The 23,954-nt window shown below is 45.2% G+C and overlaps 1 protein-coding gene across 1 annotated transcript in view; it reads left to right on the forward strand.

Annotated features, from left to right (window-relative positions):
- The window catches only part of DYNC2H1 (dynein cytoplasmic 2 heavy chain 1), a 1,714,832-nt gene that overhangs the window by 304,956 nt on the left and 1,385,922 nt on the right, over nt 1-23,954 (forward strand). Inside the window, exon 20 of the mRNA XM_085621461.1 lies at nt 19,592-19,719. Within this exon, the coding sequence (XP_085477587.1) occupies nt 19,592-19,719 (128 nt within the window). The remainder of the gene's footprint in view (nt 1-19,591; nt 19,720-23,954) is intronic.

Genomic DNA, 23,954 nt, shown 5'->3' on the forward strand with positions numbered 1-23,954 from the left:
GGCAACGGTTAGAGATGGATATGGACTACAGTTCGGATCCAAGAACTAGCTTTCTGGGACTGCGATGAGTATACTTTGTTATCCAATGCTTCCTGTAGTTTATTTAATATGTATGTTTCCAAGGGACGGGATGGGTGGAGCGGGTCGGGCCTTTATTTCCCCAGTTCAGGGTTGGGTGGGCGACGGGCATTCTGCAAGGTTGGGGAAGTGGGTCACTGGACTCCGCTAGGCAGGGAGGCAGGGAGGGGGTGGAGGGCAGAATGAGAAGATGAGGATAGTTTAGCTTGTAGTTTTAGTTTTACACAGCAATGCCACATTTGCATAAGGCCACATCTGACACACGACTCTTGTAACGGGGTGCTGGACCATCCTCTGTTGAAGTACACGCAATCACGTATACCTCTGATGCTGACACACTCGATTCATAGATATTTCTGCACTAATGGGGTCACATACAGAACTTAAGTTCCTAACATGGAATGTGAACGGGATGGGGGATAAACTCAAGCGAGGAATAGTCCTTCAATACCTTATGAGACAGACACCAGACCTGGCCTTTTTGCAAGAAACCCACCTGATTGGTAACACTTGTAAGGCACTGAGTAGATGGGGTTATCAGCTGATCGCACATGCTGGGTTCACTTCAGGCTCTCGCGGGACAGGGGTGCTCCTCCGGAAAAACTGCCCCAATATAGTTAAGAAAACCTGGACCGATGGTCAGGACAGATTTGCTGCTGTGTCTGGTTCCTGTGAAGGCAGTACAATTAATGTACTCTTGGTTTATGCTCCACCTGCGATGCAACATTCCACACTGCAAGATCTTAGCAAGCTTATCCTTGACTTACCACTCAGCACGTTGGTAGTTGGGGGGGATTTTAACCTCACAATAGATGGTGCATTGCACCGTCTACCCCGCTTCTGGTCCAAAACTTGCTGCATTTCTATTGGCTCTTGGCCTGGCAGACATTTGGCGACAACTCAACCCCTCTACCACACAATTCACATTCCATTCTGGGGCCCACAATAGTCAGTCACGAATAGACTACATGTTCACACACACTCAAGTTCTCTCCGAATTTAGCGAGGTCCGCTGCCTGGTGCGGGGAATTTCGTATCACTCCCCTATTCTTGTTAAAATGACTGCGGGGCCACCAACTAGATGAACTACCCTGACTATAATACCATGGGCGCTTAAAATACCACACATCAGAGAGTCGTTAATTAAGGATACCGAACTATATTTTAAAGAAAACGTTGGCTCGGTCACTTCAGTCCAAATCCTATGGGGTGCGTTCGGGAGGTGATCAAGGGGAGGGCCCTTACCCTAATGGTGGGTCATAAGAGAGAATTCACTAAACAAATTGACCAACTCGAGCAGGAGATCCTAAGGGGGGAAATGGAACTGGTGCAGTCCCCTGACAATGAAGCGCAGCGATTGCTAGCAGTCAAGACATTAGACTACAAGCAGCTTCTGACAGAAGCGGCTAAGGCAAAACAGAAATCGGCTTGCCATAAAATGTATGAACACAGGGAGAGAACGGGTAAGCTTCTAGCCTGGCTGGAAAAAAGGGAGCAAGTGTCAGGGTGGGTGCATCAACTGTTGGGGCCTGAAGGGGAAGTAATCACGGACCCCTAGCAGATTGCAGAGACACTGACTACCTATTTCGAATCGGTTTATAGATCTACGGTGACAGTCTTGCCTAATGCGGCAGGGGAACTCCTCTCGACTATTAAGGTACCCTGTCAATAGAAGACAGGGATTCCATTGAGGGTAAACCCACAGAGGAGGAAATTCAACTAGACATCTGAGATATCAAGTAAGGCAAGGCTATGGGACCAAACGGGCTCCTGATTGAGTTCTTCAAACCACTGGCTTCCAAATTGACGCCTCACTTTCGCCAGATATATTTAGAAAGCCACGAAACCGAATATCCGACTACCTCGATTGTGGTCATCCACAAACAGGGCAAGCCAGCCAATGATTGCAAGACGTACAGGGCTATTTCTTTGCTTACAGCTGAAGCCAAAATACTTGCAAAACTACTTGCAAATAGACTTATCCCACTGATTGCCAGGCTGGTACATCCGGACCAGTCAGGCTTCATTCCAGGCCGGAACACTGCCCTGAAACTACGGCGCCTACACCGGGTGCAGGGTAGACAACATACAGTTGGGGAAGACGAAGTTCTATTGTCCTTTGATGCAAAAATGACTTTTGACACCGTTGATTGGAATTACATGTTTGCAGTCTTGGAAAGAATGGGATTCGGGCCAAACTTTATAAAAAGGATTAAACTACTGTATACTGGCCCGATGGCCCAAGTAGTTCTGAACCGACATACTTCCAGATAGTTCCAACTAGAAAGGGGAACCCGGCAGGGATGCCCCCTGTCGCCCTTAATATTTGCCCTGGTGCTAGAGCCCCTGGCGATCTGGGTGAGTGGAGACCCTTTTTTTCCGTGGTCTTAAATGGACAGAGGACCATGAAGACAGAATCTCATTATGCACAGACGATATTTTGTTATACATGGCCTCTCCGACCTCTTCCCTCCACCATATCCTCCACATTTTCCAAATATTTAGCAACCATTCAGGATACACAATTAACTGGTCTAAATCACAAATATTTTTGCTCCAGTGCCCTCCACCGCGTACGCTGTGGGAATACGATATCCCTGTAGCATCGACGGGTTTCTGATTTTTAGGCATTTTTATAACTACGGACTCCGCTCGCTTTTATGAAGAAAACCTACTTGGTCCCCTGACGCGCTTTCGAGCTGATGTCAGACACTGGCGCTCTCTTCCCCTGACTCTATTGGGTCAGGCAGCCCTTTTTAAGATGCTGATGCTGCCGTGTTTTCTCTATGTGTTGCAAAATACCCCAGATAGAATTCCCGATGCTTATTTCTCCAGTATTGGTTGTGCCGTACGCATGTTACTGTGGGACGGTCGGGCACCACGTATTGCAAAACAAAAGCTTTCGGCGGGTTGGTATGCCCGACATCAGATCATATTACCAAGCATCCCAACTAGTTGCGATAACCGTTGGGCACACGAGGAGCGTGGATACCCGGATTTCCGCACTGACTGGTGGCTCATGGGACGAGGAGGGTATATTAGAGCACTATATACAAGCCTCAAAAAATTAGGCCTCACTGGACCAACAGCACGTGCGATAGAAGTCTGGCATAAGGTCAACAAACAGATGGGTTGGCATAATAGAGTCACTCGTGCAACCCCACTCTGGGAACCTGAGCAACTGGGTTGATTGAGCACCTGTCCCGGGTTTGATAAATGGGATTTAATTGGCATTTCTACAGTGGGGGACGTGGAATTCTAAGGGGCTGGCCACCTTTGCTGACCTCCAGAGAGAGTACGACCTCACACAAGCCGAAACATTTAGATATTTGCTGATTAGTCACGCGCTCAAAACAGTAATACCAGAGGGCGGCCTACTTCCTGAGGCTTCCCCACTAGAGGATAGATTGATATTAGACCCCATGACTAAAAAGGCCATATCCCTTACTTATAAAAACTGATTAATAACTGCCCAGATTTCTTAACACGCCTACGGCAACACTGGGAGACAGATCTAGGCGAGCTTGAGGAGGAAGATTGGCGAGATGCCTTGGCTTCCCCTCGAGAGGTGGCCATCCCGATGAGATTCCATCTGGTCCAACTCATAGTCCTGCACCGGGTCTACCTGACAGCAGGAATATTGGTCAGGATGGGCATGCGAGCTGATCCCCTTTGCCTTCGGCAATGTCAACAAGAAGGGACTTTCTTCCACATGATCTGGACTTGTCCAGCCATTCAGTAATACTGGAACGGCATCGCCAAGCAACTGTAGAGTGCTGGGTGGAAGAAATTAACTGTCACCCTGCAACTGTGCCTGCTAAATATATGGGACGACACTGACTTTACTCAAACCCAGAAAACATGAGTCTCACTGGGGTGGGCCATCGCCAAACGCAACATTGCACAGAAATGGGGTTCGGGGGAAGTGCCACGAACTAGAGATTGGAAGGTTGACATGGATAGAGCCATGATAGCTGAATAATACGCATTCAAGTACAGAGGATGCCCAAATAAATAGGATCATAAGTGGGCAGCATGAAATACGTATAGATGGGAGATTTGCCTGTCTCCAACAGTGGAGCTGTGACGTAGTGAGGTCGAAAGGCATGAAACATTCACTGCTGCAGAGTAATGATCAGAATAATGAGTCAAAGTGTTATTTATGCGTGAATTGTCCCCTCATACCGATTGTATAACGAAATGTATGCCGAGACTTGAAGGCATTGCTGTGCTGATTGTGGTGTTTATCAATAAAAACAAATATATAATAATATCATGCCTGGCTTTATAATGCCTTCAGCGAATAGCTGTTCGCTATGTGGTTTTTAGAATTGGCTGGCCTAAGCCTACAAGGTCCTTGTGTCATTACTTAGAGTACTTTATACATATTCCTATATTCAAACATTATTCTAAGAGTAATCTGATGTTGGCAGTCCAGTTCTCATTTGGAATAGCCTTCCATTATAAATCCATGCCTCTACCAATCTGACCAGCTTCAGATGCCTCCTTGAGGAGTACTTTTTAGGTCTCGCTTAGCGACGCAGCGCATGCGCTGTTCACCTTGGCGAGATCTATTGTTGTCGGTTTGGTGGGCGAAGGGGAACAGGACATGTGCACGTGTACGTCTAACAGCTTAGCTGAAGACACAGCAGATGTGCGCAAACGGGTGACAGGAGATGTGCACGCGTACGGCTCTGCTCGGTTGCTCCCTCTCTCCTTCCGTGTCTGTGCGCACAGAGGACAAAACATATGCACGCGCTCTGCTTCTGTTGTTAAGGACAAAACATATGCACGCGCTCTTTCGGTAGCTTGTTTATACTTTGACTGTCACTTTTAATGATGGAGTGCCTGTTTGCAGGTCCACCGTGGCACAAAATAAAAGCCTCGCAAATAACAGCCCGCACGCCCTGTCCACGGTCCCCAGCTCGCGATGGCAGCCTTCAGATTAGCAACACTCCCCTTGACATGGGCGAGGCATAACATTCTCCAGTTTGAGACACATTAGTCCTTTTCAGGGAGCGGTCAAAATGCACACACATCCCTCCGAAGCCCCTCGCTCAGCACACCAAATGGCCCGGACAACGCGCTTAAAAGCCTTGCTTGTTCCTCGTGTTCAGCTTGACTCCTCGAGACGTCCATTTTGATGAGGTGTGTCCCTGCGCGGGCAGGCCATTAAACCCCGCGGAGGTGTCAGGACGGCTCACTGTCACGCGTCCCTCTCATCCCCCTTGTTTTTAGTGGCGTCCAACACTGCAGCCTGACAACATCGGGGCCTGGTACATAAATGGTATTACACAAGTCAGCCTCCACCTTGGAAAAATGAAAAGCGGACTCGAGCCCTTTGGAAGTGCAACTTAAGTACTAACTCACCATGCTACTGCGCCACAAATATGTGAACGTTTAGTCTGTAGGTCACCCAAATACGTCAGCAGTATATGTATTAACTCACTAAGCGATACCTCACGTATTTTAACATTTAACCTGCAGGTTATATTCTGATGTTTCCAATATGCTCTTTAACTTACTAACCTATGTCACCAGTATGTTAACAGGGTGTGGCTTAACGGTTAGGGCGGACGACTTTGAAGCTGGGGAACCAGGTTCGAGTCCGGGAGGCTCAAGCATCCTGTGTTTTTTTGCAAATCACTTAATCTCCCCGTGCCTAGAAATCAATGTGTCCCTCTGTAATACACCTGGTGCAGTGCTCTCATACCTCCGAGTCGAGTTTGCAATATAAAACTACCACAAAAAAAAACATATAACCTTTAGGTTATTCACTTATCGCTCCAGCAGGTGCACTAACCCACTGCGCAGATTTGTAGCACGGTGCACAGGCATTCCGAGGGCGCCTGTTCCCAGCACTACCCCCTCCTCTCCCACTTGTTTGGGCTTTGCGTATAAGACTCCTCAGGCCTACAAACTCCCGACGCCGTCACATAAGGGGTCTGTTTAGTCTCTAAAATGGGTGCTGTCTGAATGTCCCAGTTACTGAGAGGACATTTTAGAGCGAAGGGTCACACGGCAGCTATAAACGCAATGATTTACGCCACGCCACAGGGAAGACAAACGGGTTATTTGACTTGAGGGGGGAAGGAAAACAGCACAGAACATGTGTAATGCATATTTCATGGCGGCATCTCACAGTCTCTACGACCAATTGTTTGTATATGTAGATTTCATGTACTATTCGTTTTTGCTTTACTTACCTCTACCCTCCCTCTCTTCAAGTAGGCGAATGAGGGAACACCTCTTTTCTACACTCGCCTCCATAAAATGGGACCTCAGTGTAAGAACGAACATGTCAGCTTTTGGGCCGGTCGTCTCCAAATGGGGGCAGTTGGGAGCGGTCCCATATTTGATGGAAAACTGTCAAACCCGTCCCAGTAAGTTTTAGTTTGCCTCTTATGATTCAGTGCGTCAGACAGTCGCCATTTTAATTCAAGCGATGGGCGTGTCAACACTGGGCGTAGCCCGCAGGGTTCATAGTTCCGGAGCTGGCCACTAACCCATATCTCTCTCTCTATTCCTGGCACTCTCTCCATTGCATTTTGCTGCACTCCACAGCACCTGACACTCTGTCCATCTCTCCTGTCTCCTCTACATCCGTCCTCCCTGCCCTGTCTTCTCGATCCCAGTGTCTTTGTTCCCTTTGGAATCCTATTGCCTCCGTGCTATACCCCCCCCTCTCTTTCTTCCTCTCTGTCCCCCATTCCCTCCCTCCCACTTGCTCTCTCTTCTTTCTTCATCTCTCCCTACTTCTCGGTCTCTTTCCCCACTGGTTCTCTCTCTCTCTCTCCCCCTCTTTCTTCACTCTCACTTCCCACCGTATCTGTCTCCCCGCCCCCCACCAAGTCTTCCTCTGTCTCCTCTCTCTCTTCTTCCTCCTCCTCATCCTGGGGCTGTAATAGGAAGCCCCGAGGCCCTCTCTGAAAATGCGAGCTGGAGGTGACGTTAAGTGTGAAAGCACCAAGGTGTGAAACCGAGAGAAGAGGCGGGGGCGGGGTGGGCGGAAAGGTAGAGGGTCAAAGGGGGCACTGGCTCTCAGAGAGGTGAGAAGGGGCGGGCAGCAGTCTGAGCACAAAAACAAAACCAGAGCTACAGGCAGACGCTCCGCTGGGAGCCTGGTGTAACTGTAAATTGAAGAAACGTACACTTCTTAGCACTACAAAGCAGCCGAAGTGCGCCTTTCACTAGAGCCAACAAGCGGCTGCCATTGCAAGTTTAACAGACGGGGATTAAAGAAATAATTCATTGTCACTTTAATTTGTTTGCTAGATGTGAAGGCTTTCCGTTCCTCTCCTGTTTGTCCCGACTCTGGAGCATGTGGGCATTGCTATGTCCTGTGGGGTGTGATTCTGACTGAAGCGGTTTTCTGCCTACCTGTTTCTTGTGCCACGCCAACGGCTGCCAGTGAAGGAGGACGCCCACGCCAGCGCTCTCGTGCATTTCCCTGCCGCTGCCGCTTCTAACATCCACGCGGCCGCAGAGAGCAGGGGAACTACAGCTCCCATCAACACCGGGGGGACGAATCAGCTGACGGCATTTTCATCGCGCTTGAAGGCGCATAAATACAACGGGAGCCCCCGCGACGCGGGATCGCGCGCGGGTCGGCGCCGGGCTAAGCCCGGGCAAAGGGCGGGCCCTCTGTGGCCCTCCGAGGCCAGAGGAGACAGGGCTGGGCCATGGATCTTGGATTCATCTGCAGTATAACTTGCTCATTCACTATGTTGTGATTTTAATTGTGCTCACCTCCACGTGTCAGTAGAAGTTAGAAATACAATAGGGACACCTGGACAAATTTGCCTTTGTTGCCCTTGCTATTTGGATTGACCGTGGATTCCTTGTATTTTGACCAACGCTTGGCCGAACCCGTTGCGCGGGTCCCGCTTCACAGAGGGGTGCTCTTCCTTGTGGGCTGCTAGCTGCAGCTGGGGTAAGATAGGGGCTGAGGGCTGCGAGCAAGAGGGCCGGGACTACATTTCCCAGGAGTCCCAGTAACCCCGCCTGTTCCACCTGGCCCGCTCTCCCTCCCCGCCCCCAACGACCGGGTAGCCTCTGTCAGAGTCATAAATTAACGCGTGAATACGCTGCGCGGGAGCGCGACGGAGCTTGTCGGGGGCTGAAGACAAGTATTCTACAGTTTCCTTTCTAGTAAGTGAATTTTTTGTATCCTATTGGTGTGAGGTAGGGCAATGTCTGCCTTAACAAGTACCGCCAGCGCCCGTTCAACTACTTCTCCGACTGAGACTGGTCTACTGGCAATTGGCCCTTTAGATAAATTCTTTTTTAACCGTTCATCTTTAATTGACAAAGAGTTAACCTTGGCCGAGAGGCGCGCAGAGCGCAGACTATCAATTGAATTGCTTAAAAATTCTACGGACAAGTACTTAACTCAAACATATCCCACTCTGGTGACTCCATTATCTTCTGTAAACTTTCCTGTTGCCAACGAACAACCTGAAGGACAGGCACAAATAATAAATGAGGAAATTGTTACAGATTTGAACAGTTCCAGAGGGAGTTATATCCATCCTATATTGCTTCCTGATCCAGGTGCTCAGGTTATCCCGAGTCGACCTAAGCTTGGGTCCAAAAGAAAAAGAACAGCCCCACAAAGAAAATGTAAAAATGTGGCCAAACCCCCTCTAAAGCATAGGAAGCTACACAAAACTGTGAGTACTAGAGAGGCTGTTATTGAAGGAAACCATAGCATAGGAAGTGTTCAGAACTCAAACCTTGTTCCCTCGGGTAGCCTAGACTCACAAGAGAAAATTTGCCCTGAGTCTGCTTTATCAACTAACGACAAATTGCTACCACTTGCAAATCTGCTCCCTGAGCTAGAAAGATTACTTAGATTAATTCTTATCCCGATAGAGAATAGAATTGCCAAGCTTTCTGATAGGTTAAACCACTTTGAGCAGGCAACACTAGATAATTTTTATTCTACAAAATCATTGATTAAAGCTAATGCAAGGGTGGATTTAAGTATAAAGCCCCATGATAATATTAACCTTGTCACTCAAGATAAGGGTAGAAGGTCTCAAAACAACTCTCCTTCACCCCCTAAGACAAGTAACACCATTGTCAAAACAACTACCAAATCTACTGATTTGGTAAATTTAGGCCCTGTCCAACTTCAGCCTAATACCACAAATCCATCCCAGTCTATGGGATCTCAGTCACAAAATCCATCTCCCGTTGCTGGTTTAGGGGTTACTGTATGTTCCTTAGTGGGAAAAACTCCAGTACCCACAAAAATAACCAACAAGCAGATAGTCCGAAACAATCTTGCGGTTGGGACAGGGGATAATGTATATCCTCCAGCGGGTAAAGTTCTAGTTCGAACCCAACCAACTAATAATCAGTTGGTGTTGAATCCTGCACCCCGTCCTGTTCCTATAGTTTCCAAATCAATCCCACCTCCCGTGATAAAGCCCCACCACAGAAAACCCCCAGTAAATCTTACTCCGGATTCCTTCCCCTATGTAGTAGTCCTTATAAATGTTCCACCACTTCCCATAGGGCAGAGAGAAACCTTCCAGATGCTTAAAAATAAGACCATGCACTGGTTAAGGGAGAATAGACCTCTCCCAGGAGACCTCGACGGGTTAATCATAGGGGTAAGGAGAATAGATTGGATAGGGTATACATCGAAAAGTTTGGGTGGGGACTGTGTTGTGGTTAACTTTCAAGATCCAAGGGTGGCGGGATGGATAACTAGGCAGGGATGGGGTGAAAACAAGGGAGATATTAGAATTGTAGATCTTACCTTTTTCTACCCCCGCCCAACCAGTGTACTGACTAGCCTGCATAACGAACCCCTGAACCCTTTTGCTGTATCATGGCCAATTACTTCCATACCAGCTTCATTATTTGGTCAGAACTATACCACATGTACTAACTATAAACCTCAAGCTGGACGGCTGGATCCAGGGTGGGGATATTGACAAATTACTAGAGAGTTGAACAGTAGTATTGGAGGGATTAATAATGAGTCCAAGGGGGCCTGTGAAGATCATGTTAGTTCTACTGTTACAATCTTAACTGTTGGTTACACAGAGAAGGGGAGTTTTGTTGTAGAGGGAGGTACTGGGATGGAAAATATAAATGTTAGTACTGTGAAACTACCTTTAACAACAGCTAATATGATTGCTGACCCAACTGACGATCTTGGGAAGGTCGTTATTAACATCAAAAGCCCAATGATTTCCCGAGTGTCTTCTTATACTGACAATCATGATGGGTCTGAGTTTAGCTTTGGTACGCTTTTATCCTGGAATGTGGCAGGGTTGAGTAGCAAGTTAGACTCCCAACTTTGGGTGGAATATATCTGTGGGTTCGATGTTTGTTGTTTCCAAGAAACCTGGGCTTGTGACCCCCTGTTTTGTTGCGGTTATTTAAACTTTTCGATACCAGCATCGAAAGGTGGTAGGGGTCGGCCCATGGGAGGTCTTACTGTATGGATAAAACAAGATTTGGACATTACCATCAAAATATTGGACCTGGGAACTAGCGATTTACAACTGCTAAGAATCTCAGCAGATAAGGGTCCGTCATTGGACTTGTATAATGTTTATATAAGAGGCAGTAATACAACCAATTCCTCCACCTTAGAACTGTTGTCTGCCTGCTTAGAGACCAAGTCCCAAGACAGCAGGGTAATTATAGCCGGGGATCTTAATAGGACTTTTGAACCTTTAGATTGTACAAATGATCCCTTAGGGAAGGATGAGGACAACCTTTGGGGAGTACCATCTTTATGTTTAAACCTCGTCCCAAGGTGGACAAAAGACATCCTATTACTAAATGCTATTTGTATGGAACATGGTCTAAGAGCATTGAATGGGAGAACTACAGGGGACAAGGAGGGTAGTTGTACCTTTGATAATGGTAACAGCAGGAGCAGAATCGATTATATAATATGTAGTCTTCAGTTGTGGCAGGGGGTTATTGATATGGCCATCAGGCCTAGAGTAGAAAGTGATCACAACCCCCTTTGTGTGGCTCATAGGTGGTGGAATGTAGGAGTGGGAAATTTGCACCTAAAGAACGATCAGATTCCAGTCATGAGCAACGACGAACGTAGGCTAAAATGGCCAAGGGTATTGGCTAACGAGGAAACCATGACCTATATCAACCATGAGGTTGATAGTGCAATTATCGCAATGGAGGCGGCTGATCCAATAGTTCCCGGGGTTAGGGATATCACTGATATCCACAATAAGTTATTTTCCCTCCTCAAACCATGTTTTTTGACTAAGAGTAAGAAAGGGAGGAAAACCCAGGATGTTGGAAGGTGGTTCAATCGCCAATGTAGATCTGTACGACTAGAACTGGGACAAGCTATTAGGAACAGGGACCGCGTCGCAATAAAAGAGGCAAGGAAACTGTACAAATTGGCCATTTTCCAAGCCAAAAAGAAATGGGACGAAGACCACTGGGCTGAGTTAAAAGAGGCTTCTAGCAATAAGGACTCTAGGTCCTTTTGGAAAATTATTAAGTGGGGTAGAGGAGGTGGCCCAGCAAAGCCCGATAATAATGTAGCTGAAGAAGCCTGGGTTGACTACTTCAGACCACAATATGCTGAAGTCATGCACCCCGGGGTAGGTGAAGGCATAGTGCCAGTCTATGCTATTGACAACATGTTCTCCCCCAAAGAAGTAGAAATCGCGATTAGATCTGTGAAAAGTGGGAGAGCGCCAGGGTTAGATGGGATACCCCCGGATATCTTCAAGTACGATATGACGAGATGGGTGAGGTATATTTTTTTAGTAGCAAACGCCCTAGCCAAGGGGGGGGTGGTCCCCGACCTTTGGAAAGGTGCAATTATTATTCCCATCCATAAGAAGGGAGATCGCTCATCGCCTGCCAACTATAGGCCCATAAGCCTAATAGCAACCATGCAAAAAGTAGTGGGAAGAATGGTTGCAAACCAGCTTATGGACTGGGTTGATGCCAACAACGCCCTTTCCTTATACCAAGCTGGATTTAGGCGAGCTACCAGCACCATTGATCAGGTCTTCCGCTTTACCATACTGCGGTGGAAGACGGTTTTACTGGGAAGAGGCTGCCTGTATGTCGCGTTTGTCGACCTGCGGGCGGCATTTGATTTAGTCCCCAGGTTTAAGCTATGGTTGGTCTTGCAAAAAATGGGAATTCCTATTGATTTGCTTACACTAATTATGCGTCTACACGAATCCAATTTCGCAAGAATACAGTGGGGTGGGAATGGCGAGTTTACTTCGGACTTCCCCGTGGAAAGGGGTGTCCGACAAGGCTGCTCCATGGCTCCCTTACTCTTCTCATTATTTATTAATGGGATTGTAGAGCGAATGTTGGAAGCAAGCGTAGACGCACCTTCGTTAGCGGACGCCAGGGTTCCGATCCTGATGTTCGCGGACGATACTCTTATCTTGTCTAAAACCCCTGTAGGGCTGCAACGTGCATTAAATATTTTTGATACTTTTTGCACAGAGCACGGGCTTGAAGTAAACGTGGGGAAAACAAAACTAATGGCCTTTACCCCAAACCATAGAATCTATCCCAAGGTAACCCTAAATAATTGCAAGTTAGACACTGTTAAGGAGTTTACATATTTAGGGGTACAGATAGCAGAGAGCACTGGCTGGTCGCATCATTTGGAAAAAGTGGCCATAAAACATCAACAACTTTCAGGTGCTTTGAGGGGAGAACACCGCAAATCAAAAACAAAACCGATTAAACCCGCACTTATAGTGTACGATGCCAAGGTTTTAGGTGCCACTTTATATGGTGCGGAGTTATGGGCCTGGGACAATCTTGCGGCCCTACAGATATCTGAGAACAAGTTCCTCAGAGGGATTACAGGACTTCCTCAGAGCACCCCCCTAATGCCATTGTTCCTGGAGTTGGGTAAACGCACAATTATTGATAGAGCGCGATTGCGCCCTGTTCTCTACTGGAGGCGTCTTTGGACAACTCCAGAGATTAGACAATATGCAGAGGGTTTTCTTTGGATAATTAAGGAAGACATCTTCCACAAGATAACATGGCTCAAAAATCTAAGGGCAATGCTAATTGATTTGGGGTTTTCCAATCTTTGGAATAACCCAGCGGAAGAGGAGTTCCCAAGCAAAGAAGCCCTCAAATTACGTTATTGGGATTGGGTGGGTGGCAATCTGCTGAAAGACGTTAGGTCTGACTCTATGGCTGGTCGTTTCTTGGAGACAAAAATTTTTCCTATCCTAGAAAATTATTGGGATACTATTACGGTACCAATGGATAGGAAGCTAGTCTTCCAGCTAAGATCCGGATCCATTCCCCTAAAAAAACTAACGTCACGCTGGCATAAGTCGACTAACAGGTTATGTCCAGCTTGTGGTAACGCAGAGGAGAGTGTAGGTCACTTTCTATTTGTATGTAAAGCCTACTCATTACCCAGGAGACTATGGCTCACTCCTGTATGTAAAAACCTGGGAACACGTGACAGTGCAGTGGCTTTAAGAATTTTGTGTACAACAACTCATGAATCGATAGTCATCGGGGTAGCTAAATACTTGGGTTGGGCCTGGGTCATCAGGCAACGTTTAATGGGGGGGACTAGTTAATTAGGTTTCCCTTTTATCTCTATTGTCTAATAATGTAAAATTACTTGTTATATGTAAACTTTTTTATGCTAATATTGTATGAGCTGCACAGAATGCCTATATGAATTTATATTTGTAAATGTTTCGTTTTTAATCTGTAATGTTTTTATGCTGTGCTTTTTTGAGAAATATCTCGAATAAAGCTTGTACAACACGCAACACGCTATGTCCTTACAATGCTCACTTTCTCATGTGTTCTTTTTCCCCATTCTCTTTGTGTTGCCTTCTCGCACGTGTGCTTTCCCACTACCAGCTCTACTTTCCTCTCTTTAGCACCTTTCATCCCCACGCCCGTTGTTTCTTCCACCCCTAGTCCCCATGTTGTTTCCCCCACCCAGCCCCTTGTAACTTTCCTGCCACCCTCTTTAAAGATAAATAAAAAAGCGCTTTCAAGCTTTTTTCCCCAACTCGGATTGCTAACTAAAAAGAACAAGCATTTGCAATGCAATAGGTCTCGCATTTACGTGAGTTTGAGCTATTGACATTGCAAATAACAATGCCTTTTATATTTGTTTTCATTTTAAAAACATAAATAAAAGGCATTGTCATTTACAATGCCAATAGCTTTAACTTGTGTAGCTGCGAGACCTATTGCATTGCAAATGCTTGTTAAGTCTGGTGCTAAGACACCTTTAGCTGTCCGTGAGAGCTCATGTAATGAAGAAAGAAGGAAGGTGTTTTAGTTCAACCTCCTTAAGCCATTTGTAATTGGAATTGTCTTTCAGATTTTAGATTAGCTCAAAGCACATTTTACATAGAAAGGGGCACTCGGCCAGCTATTTTAGTCATTCCTTTGATGAACGTGCCATTTACTTTGCGGGTGAGCTCTCAAGACTCCAGTTCATTGTTGTAGTGTTTGTCCTCATGGATGGTGGCATTTTGTTTGAGTCTCCATATGTAGGTATGACCATCTAGAAGCAAAGCCGTTTGTCTCAACAGACAGTTTGCAGCTGCACTTAATGTTGTTTTATTAGGATGTTTATTGTTTTTTGGGTGGTGGCTGTAAGAGTTTAGAATGAGTAATTAGGGGTAACAAATTTGCAGGCGGAGCAGGCAGCTTAGCGAAGCTGGTGACATTTTGAGAAATGGTGCTCAAACTCGAGTGCTGATCGTCTCTGGTCAGTGAACCTCATTCCAATCTCCTGATCTAAGATACCGTCCATGTCCGTCTCATGACATAAAGAAATATATGAGCGCAAGGAGTCGTCTTGCATTACAGAGGCAGGCATCACTGAGTAATAGGTTGTGCTCCTCCCACTTGCCACACAACTCTTCAGGCCCACTGTGTGGCACACAACCTCAGCCCTTCTCGTGCCACAACTTGTGTTGGCACCACAGAGCCGGCGTTCCAACAGTACCGTTACTCACCGATGTCTGTTATTGCAATGCCTGATGGTCTCATAGTCTGATGACTCCTATTGACTGACATATCGCAGTAAGGCGCAGGCACTCCAGCGGCAGCACTGTCCGTGTGTTATTATGTAATCATGAGATGCCTCTGGCACCCAACTTGCCTTACTGGCTCAAGAACACCTCAACAGCCTTCGATCTGTATTGCCAGGGAGACGTTTTGATGCCAATCTGCAGGCAAAAACTAGCCCAGGATCTGTTGAGCACTGCTGCAGCACATAAAAATTATCAAGCTAAATGCTGTGCAGTGCCATCTGCCTGGAATTCACTCCTCCTCAGTGCTGATGTAGGGTCATGTTGACAGTTAACTTGATTAGTTTATGTGCACAGTGAAAGGTAAAGAAAACATGATTTTAGGAAGTCCTATAATATTGGGTAGCTTTGTCTTCCCATCTTGTTACATTTTTAATGAGGACAGGCCCTCTACCTCCCTTGTTCCCTGGAACGCCTGTCTTTTTTGGTTATTTACTTCAGCATTTTTACATAGCACAACCATGATGTGAGGGTTTTAGAGCATTTTACAATGAAAGTGAAAGAGTTACAAAATTTGTCAGATTTCTGTAAGTGACAATTCATGTTTTGTAAAACCATTATAACACAGAATATATGCATGAGAGGGAGAAATATGCTGGTGGAATAGCTGCAGTAAACATTAAAAAATACGAAGAGATACAACTGCAGTCTGAGTGCACTTATGCACTCTAGCATTGGACCTTGGAGACAACATGGATAGTTTGGAACACCCACAAATGGAAGTTGGAACAAAGTAGAGATTCAGAGTAATCAAATTAAAACACAGTAACATTGGAATGGGGTCCTAGAGGAGGTGGGTGTGGAAGGTTTATAGCAGAGAATGAGTGGAAGTAGAGAGGCAAAGACAACGTGCTGCCTAATCAATCAATCAGGATTTATATAGCGCTGCTAATCACCTGATAGAGTATCCAGGCGCTTGCAGGTCCTGGGAGGCTCATTCGAACAACCAGGTCTTGAGGGTCCTTCTGAATTCTGAAACTGAGGTGAAGATCCTGATCTGCGTGAGGAGGCTGTTCCATGTCTTTGATTCGATGTAGGAAAAGGAGAGTGTGCTACTTCTGCTTCCATAGATGCGAGGAGTGTGGGCAAGTGATCAGGAGGCCGAACGTTATCTTCTCGGTGGTTGGTGTAAGCTCAGGCAGTGGTTAATGTAGGTGGGCCCTTAGTTGTGTAGGGCCATGTGTGCATGGGTCAGCAGCTTGAATTGGTATCTTTTTTGTACGGGGAGGCAGTAGAGCTGCCTCCCGGTACAGAAACTAGCACGGATGTGATGTACTCAAAACATTTGGTTATAGTGACATAGCATCACTGCATTCAGGTCTGACTTCATAGGAGTGAGGTGTACTTCAGAATGACCGATAAGAGAGTTGTCATAATCAATTCTTGAGCACACAGGGATTGGACATGTGTTGTGAGGTCTTGATTTGAAATTAAGTGGCGAATCTCCCCTTTGGCGGTCGATGACAGATGCTCATGTGGTCTGCAGCAGACCATTTTACAGTGGTTATTGACATGTCATCTCTGGGCTTGGGGTGGGGGACACCTGGACAATGGATGTGAAGATCAAATGTCTTTGGTCATCAATGGCTCAGCAACATCATATCAGTGTTTTGGAGTTGTGCATTGTTCAGCAGGCCCTCAAGACTATTTTTTTGTCTTCTATCACTGTTACTTCAGATCACTTCCTGATGGAATACACAACCTTATAATGTACTGCAACAAGTAGGCATTATTGTAATCCTCGGTGTGTTTCCTAGAGACAACCAAGCATGTGTTTGGAACCTCATGGGATTTCTTTGTCGATCAATGATGTGGCAGATTCCCTCCACCTCATTCAGAGAAACTCAGAAGGTGTCTTCTTGCCCATAGCAAGTGCCTTCTGCATCCAGCAGTGGCACATGGCATGTATTTGCTCAGTGTTGAGTACCCATATAGATCTGTTTATTACCTCCAAGAATGCTTAATGTGTAGCATTATGCTTCCTCAAGTTTCTTTTTTGAGTATTCCTAAAAGATGTGTTACTTCTTCAGTGGTACTAGGGCCTCCTCTACACATTTTCTCTTTTGCAGTTGATCCCATGAGTCATGAAGGACTATGCTCAGCTTTTTCGTATAGCCCTTCACTGGGTTTTGGAGGGTCTGGTATTCAGAGCTCATGAATCTCAATATATGCCCTCTGCCTTTACTACATTCCCTCTAGAACCTATTGTCCCACCAGCAAGGCAAAGTATTGCATCCAAACCAACACAATTTACACCTCCGTGCATTAAGATTGAGCAAACTCAACTGAGGGGTTTTGATCTTTCCCCTGGGGTGGTGGATCTAATTTTGACTGCTTGCTGTCCACCCACAAAGTCCATTTATTCTGGCAGTTGCTCTAAATTTGTCACCTGGTGTGATCCTCTACTGATGTTGTTCTTTTTGTGTTTTCTTTGACCTGGCAAGGATTGTCTTCAGACACTGTTAAAGGCTATTTATTGAGGCTTTCTCGATTTGGCAGGTCAGCACTCTTTAACCAAATCCCCCCTTGTGATGTGTTTCTTAAAATAGCTTTTGCACATTTCTATCTACTCTCATTTTCGCAAAGCACTGAAAACTTTTTTGTTCTCTCAGGCGTATTCTTGCTAAACTTCTCGGGCTGCCCTTGTGACTGTTGGTCTTAGCTATCAGCGCCAGGAAGCCGCTTGGCCACAGTGCGCTTTATCAAATACTTTTTTCATTCATTCATTTCTCACTGCCCCATCATCATGCTGAAGTGGGACTTGAATATACTTCTGATATACTTAATGTGTTTATAGTTGTTCCCTGAGAATTCTGACTCCGAGACTTGGGGCCTGATTACGATGGTGGGTAGACTTATGTCCGCCCGCCACCCTATCGGGGGTTGGGACCGCCTGACATGCTTTCTGTGGTCCCGCAGTAGGCATTTTGATGCCACCGCCACCACGGCGCTCGCAATGCCTATATTTTGTAGTGCAGTGGGTGCTGCAGCCAGTGATGCAAAAAAGGGTCATTTTACATATCCTTCACTACGTCGCAGGAACCATACGGTGACTGCCACATGTTGCAGGGCCCAGGTCCTGTGCCTGGGGCCAGGAGGTAAGGGGGCCATCTAGGGGCCTCTAATGTCCCTTTCTACCAGCCTTTTCATGGCGGGTTCACCGCCACGAATGGGTCGGTGGAAAGAAAATGTTAATGCCTACGGTGGTGCCTAGTAAGCACCGCCACCATTGCAGGCATTACACACCGATGGATTAGTGTCGGAGGTCTTTCTGCACCCCGCCCGCTCGCCATCCTAATGTGGCGGGCGGTATTCTGTACTGCGATGGCGGTGGGTCTGCCACTGACGGGTTGTCGGTGGCGGTCCCACCGCCATGGTAATCAGGCTCTTTGTTCTTCATTGCTATCACTCCTACATATTGCATCAGCGAGCTGCAGCCATTTTCCATTAGCCTCTGATTTCCACTTTAGTTCTAGCACATTGTGTCTCACACAGTTGTTCTTACCCTTTTATGAAGTTCAGCCCATCACCCTCTTCTGAGCAGGAAGAAAGGCCACAACAGTTGGATCCTAAGCAGGCTCTTAGTTCCTGCAATGAGAGGACTAAGGATTACTGAGTGGACGCTCAACTCTTCGTCAGATTCAAAGATAGGAAGAAAGGAAGGATGATACCAAAACAGACTTCATCAGGCTGGATTGTCATTTGCATAAGATTGTGTTAGGCAGTGGCTTTTCATCGAGCAAATGCTGCTACTATGGTTTTGGCTTGGGGTGTTGCTGTTTAGGACATCTGCCAAGGCACCTTGTGGGCATCCAGCCATACTTGACCAGGCACTTCTGTATGAACTCTCATGTCTGCAAGGAGGGGCATTTTGTTGGGGTCTATTCCTTAGGCCCATGTACTTCAGGGGCATTGATTTGGTATTGATTCATAAGCAGTAGAAACTGTGGTGAGAAGTAGCTATCGGAAGAACATGTTATTTACCTTGAGCTGTGCCATTTCTGGTTGATATTCTAACTGCAGTTTCCTCAAGTGTTATACTCCTTGTTCTCTGGAATGCACTTTTTCAAAAGCAATAAGGTTTCAAGTTGCAATTCCAGCTTTTGAAGTAACTAGTTGTTACTGAAACTCAAGTTAGTGCAGCAACATTTTGTACCATCTCATTTTTATCATTTTTAATTATTTCTTTGCTTAGAGGTTTATAGTGCTGAAATATTACCTTGGTCACTGCATTCTCAGTCACCTAGATTACAGAATAAAAAGCCAAGAAAGCCAGGGGATACCTAGATAAAATATAATCATTTCAAGTATTCATGAAATGTGCAGCCATTTGTCGGATTTATTTGCAATAATGTCCTCATTCTGATTGTAGATTATCAATAATTCCTAAGGAGGGAATATTTCATAATGACAATTGTATATGTCTTTTTATTTTTTGTATGTAGCTAATCTGCAAGACATTGATGCCTTTGTAACCACTGCAATGGAGGCCTTGTCTGACAGACCCCAAACAGTGGATGAGATTGGGGCAGCTAACACCAAGCATGGAGAACTTATGTCAAAAAAGCCAGAGGTACCAACTACTTTGCTGAAAAATAAAACTGCAATTTTGAGATATAGATGCATAACTGAAGTAATGTGTAGTCTCTTTGAAGTTATGATTTACTTAGTTGCTGTGGTCCGTTTGGATTCTCCACGGATTTTGAGTTGGGTGATAATGGAAAATACTAAACATTTTAGAGCAAATGCAAAAATCGTAGGATTATCATGCAGTGGTGTTTTCCCTCTATTCTGTTCCTGTGATGAAAGACATTTTACCACTGGGATATTGCACTTGCTCTTTCTCCCATTATTGCCATCTGGAGTGACTCCAAGATGTGTGATCTCCTCTTCTTTTCCTATTCTACTGTATATTTGGATTGTACCGATCCTGGGGCCTCGTGGTTTTAGACAATGTCGAGCAGCTTTCTTATTTGTGAAGACCCTGCCTTCTCCTTATATATGTCATGATGTGTCATTATATATAAGGTCTGTGATTAGATGTAAAAAAAACCTTGAGACAATGAAATGTTTCTGTTGTTGTAAATTGTTGTTTTTTAAATTCTATTTTAATATTTATGAAATGGTTTTTAACTTAATAGTTTTAGGAACTATTTATCCTTTTTTATAAATGTGCTGTATACACTTTTATGCTTTTCTAAGATAAAACCGAATAACGTTTACTTTGTATTGTACATTTCTGATTGGGTGGACTTCTGGTTGAGCTACACAATTTTCCAACGAGGGGGCAGTTGGGCCATGAATCCTGCCTTCTCTAATGGGGGATGACACTGTTCTTTGTAATCATACTGGCGTGTGAGGCTTAAGACAGTTTAGAATGCCTGGAAATGTGTTGTTGGAAAATGTTTCATGCTTAAGCATTGAAAGATAAATCATGTTTGACTGTCCTCAACTCTTCAACAAATGGTGCACCGAAGTGGAGGAACTAGTCATGTCATTGATATTTCAGTCTTGTAAAGTGTGCATGCAGCAACATCTTAATTTCAACTGTAAGTTCCATGCTACCAAGCATATCGATCTTTAACTCCAGTTTCAGAACACTATTAGCAACACATTTCTTAAAAGCAGCAAATGACTCTGGGTTTCTTCATTTGCGCTCTCCAACCAGGGAATCCTGGTGACTGGAGCTGTTAATTCTTGGTCAGCCACTCTGCTTGACAGACCTTCAACTCTATATTCCACTGCTTTCATTGTTCAGTGTTGGCCTATATTTGGATCAACTCTCCACGCAAGGCATTTACTGAAATTAAAAGAATTCTTTCTCCTTTGCTAAACCCAGTTTCTCCTTCAGGAGATCTCCACTGATAATCATCAACATTGAATATCCCTCCCACGTGCTGGGATCTGGGAGCACTTCTTCCACAGTCACATTTTGTGTAGTATCTGCTCCTTACTTTGGAATGGTCAGGAAGTAGATGTGACAAATGTATAATTCAGCAGCCTTAAATCACGCTGCATTGCCAATTCCATTGATTTACTTTAAAAGATGGAAGACAATACACAGCATAAATCTTGAAAAGTTACTAGAAGCAAGAAAAGTGGAATTTTAAAAGCCTTCTTCACAAACCCTTTTTATTTCATTTTAAAACTATAAGGGAGGATAAGGGAGACCATATAGCTGTGTAGGTTGCAGCTAAGTAAGAATGGCAATGGAACACTGCACCCGTAAGGGCACCTAGACCTCCAGTGTCCTATCATGCCTTAGACTGAAAGTCACTCAAAGTGTCACCAGAGGATCCGCAAACGTGCACTGTTACAATGGCAGTGGGACAGCCAGCATGTCCCTCAAATCACTGCCCCTTCACTCTTGTCTTTCTGTTTCCATTCAAGAGAATGAGAGTCACTCAGGGAAAGTGTATGGAGCCAGTTTCACTGCAGCATCTCAACTCACATACGTTTTTTTGTGCGGTTTGTCATGCAACTACGGTCTAACACTATTCAGGGCCATTGCGAAATTTAACACTAGTCCAAGGACTTGCCACCATCACCTCTAACTATTTTGTGTTTCGCCGCACATTCAAAGCTTACACCACTGGATGTGCAGTGATTGGAGCTAAACTCAACAGGAGAACCTCTTTGGGTTAGTCCCTGCACTCCCACTGATTCTGACACCTCAGTATCCATTATTTCTCTGCTACAGTGGCCTTGTCAACCAACAAGGCCGGAAGCACAGGGATAATATGATCTTCCCGCCATATTGGCTTCCAGCATGCCTCACCCCCAGCCAGGATGTATTTAACCAAGTTCATGTTCTTGACTGCTCTCAATCTACTCACTGCCCTGGGAAATAGGTCACAGGTGTCATGTCTAGGGATTATCATTCACTCTCAACTGTACTTCACTTTCTACACTAATACAGTTGTACGCTTGTGCTTCATAAGTCCCAAATTAATAAAACAAAAGGAGCCTGTAACATAGGACCAGCAGCCAGAAAGGTAAGTAGACACTTGTTTATTTAAGTATAAGGGTGGGAGAGCACGGGAACAGGTCCTGCGCAGAGGACCGCAATCTCCAACTGACAATATCAATTACATTCGAAACAGAACCCCCATGAGTGTGGCACTCTGTTGCCATAGAACCATGACAACAGAACACCACACACCTTCCCCCTTAAATAAAAAAGCATAATAACAACATAAAAGCGGAACAGAGGTGGTAAAGTAACCAAGGAAAATTGCTGAAGGAAAGGGCTGTAAAACAGGTAAGGGTACTGTACAATCAAAATGTAAAATTAAGAAAATGTACACTCTAAGGCTTGGTAACAAAATCCTTTAGATTGGTTGGCATGGTTACGTTTCTCTCACACCTGGTAACCTTACAACTGCCATCATTGGAAGGTGAGTTCATCTCAGCAGAGCTACCCTGAGAAGCTGGAACAATTTGACTAGTAGACTTATTCAATGTGACAGGATGAGGTGGGACCTCAACCGGGGCGCTGAAAGCTGAGAACATCCAAGTAAACCATCTGTTGGTGCAACAAGAGTAGGATCAAGTGGCAAAGACACATCATTCCAATCATCTAACAACCAAGAATTTGAAAGCCCAACACTGTTATTGTGCCTAGACAAAATGCTATTGCACTTAGCAGGTTTACTGAGGTGCCAGACTTTCCCATCGCTCAACCTAGCTGAACATTTAAATACTTCCAAGACTTTTAAAGGGGAAGAAAAATGACTGTCCCCTTTGCATACTTTCCCAGACAGTTTAACACAAACCGAATCCCCTCTTTTGAGAACACATTTTTTTACCTAGTTCCTTTGGTCATAGTAAGTCTTGTAGAGTTTGTGTGCCTTTTCAAAATTGTTTTTGGCTACCACAGGTGACCATTTGGTTTGATACTTATGAGACATCCAAACAAAATTGTCCTTAGTATAAGGATCTCTACCTCTCAAAATTTTCAATGGACTGAAACCTGTGACAGACGGAGAAATCCTGTAGGCCCAAATCATCTTGTTTAATTCAACTTTCCAAACCTTACCAGCATTGCTGGCCCATTGGACACTACCCATTATGACCCTGTTGAAACGTTCAACAGCTCCATTGCAGGCTGGGTGGTAAACAGGAGTTTTCCTTTCATTAACACCATTCCTACACAGAAAATCGGAAAACAATGTGGCAGTAAATTGTGGGCCATTATCGCTTAAAATAGATTTAGGAATCCCTTCTCTAAGGAAGGTTTTCTCTAAAAACCTCACAATACTAGGAGAGTCAGCCTCCTCCATAATTTCTAGTTCTGGCCACTTTGAAAATAGGTCAAATAAAACGACAATGCACTTAGCAGTACCTCCCTTGTCTAAGATGGGACATAAAATATCAACAGACAAATTTCAGCACGGACCAGAACGCGGTTCAACTTCACCTAAGAGTGGCCTAAAGGTTTACAGAGGTTTATCGGCTGAAGCACAATGGACACAATTTTGTACAAATTTTTCCATTTCTGTGTCAATACCAGGCCCCTAATAACCAGGCTTAACTCTTTGTTTAGATTTTACAATGCCAAGATGACCTTCGTGATTTAATTCAATAATCCTGGTCCGCAATTTAATGGGTGGAGCAACTCTATTCCCACGTTAGAGAAAACCTGAATCAGAGACTGATTCAGGTTTTCTCTAACGTGGGAATAGAGTTTACGGGGCCATCCAAGCCAAACATATTCATTAATCTTGTCTAAGGTTCCATCTTCAGCATAAGCAGATTGCCACTCCTCTAATCCAATGGCATGTCCCCTCCAATCAGAATCAATGCTGG

The sequence above is a fragment of the Triturus cristatus genome, chromosome 8 (genome assembly GCF_964204655.1).
Source record: "Triturus cristatus chromosome 8, aTriCri1.1, whole genome shotgun sequence".
In the NCBI taxonomy this organism is placed as follows: domain Eukaryota; kingdom Metazoa; phylum Chordata; class Amphibia; order Caudata; family Salamandridae; genus Triturus; species Triturus cristatus.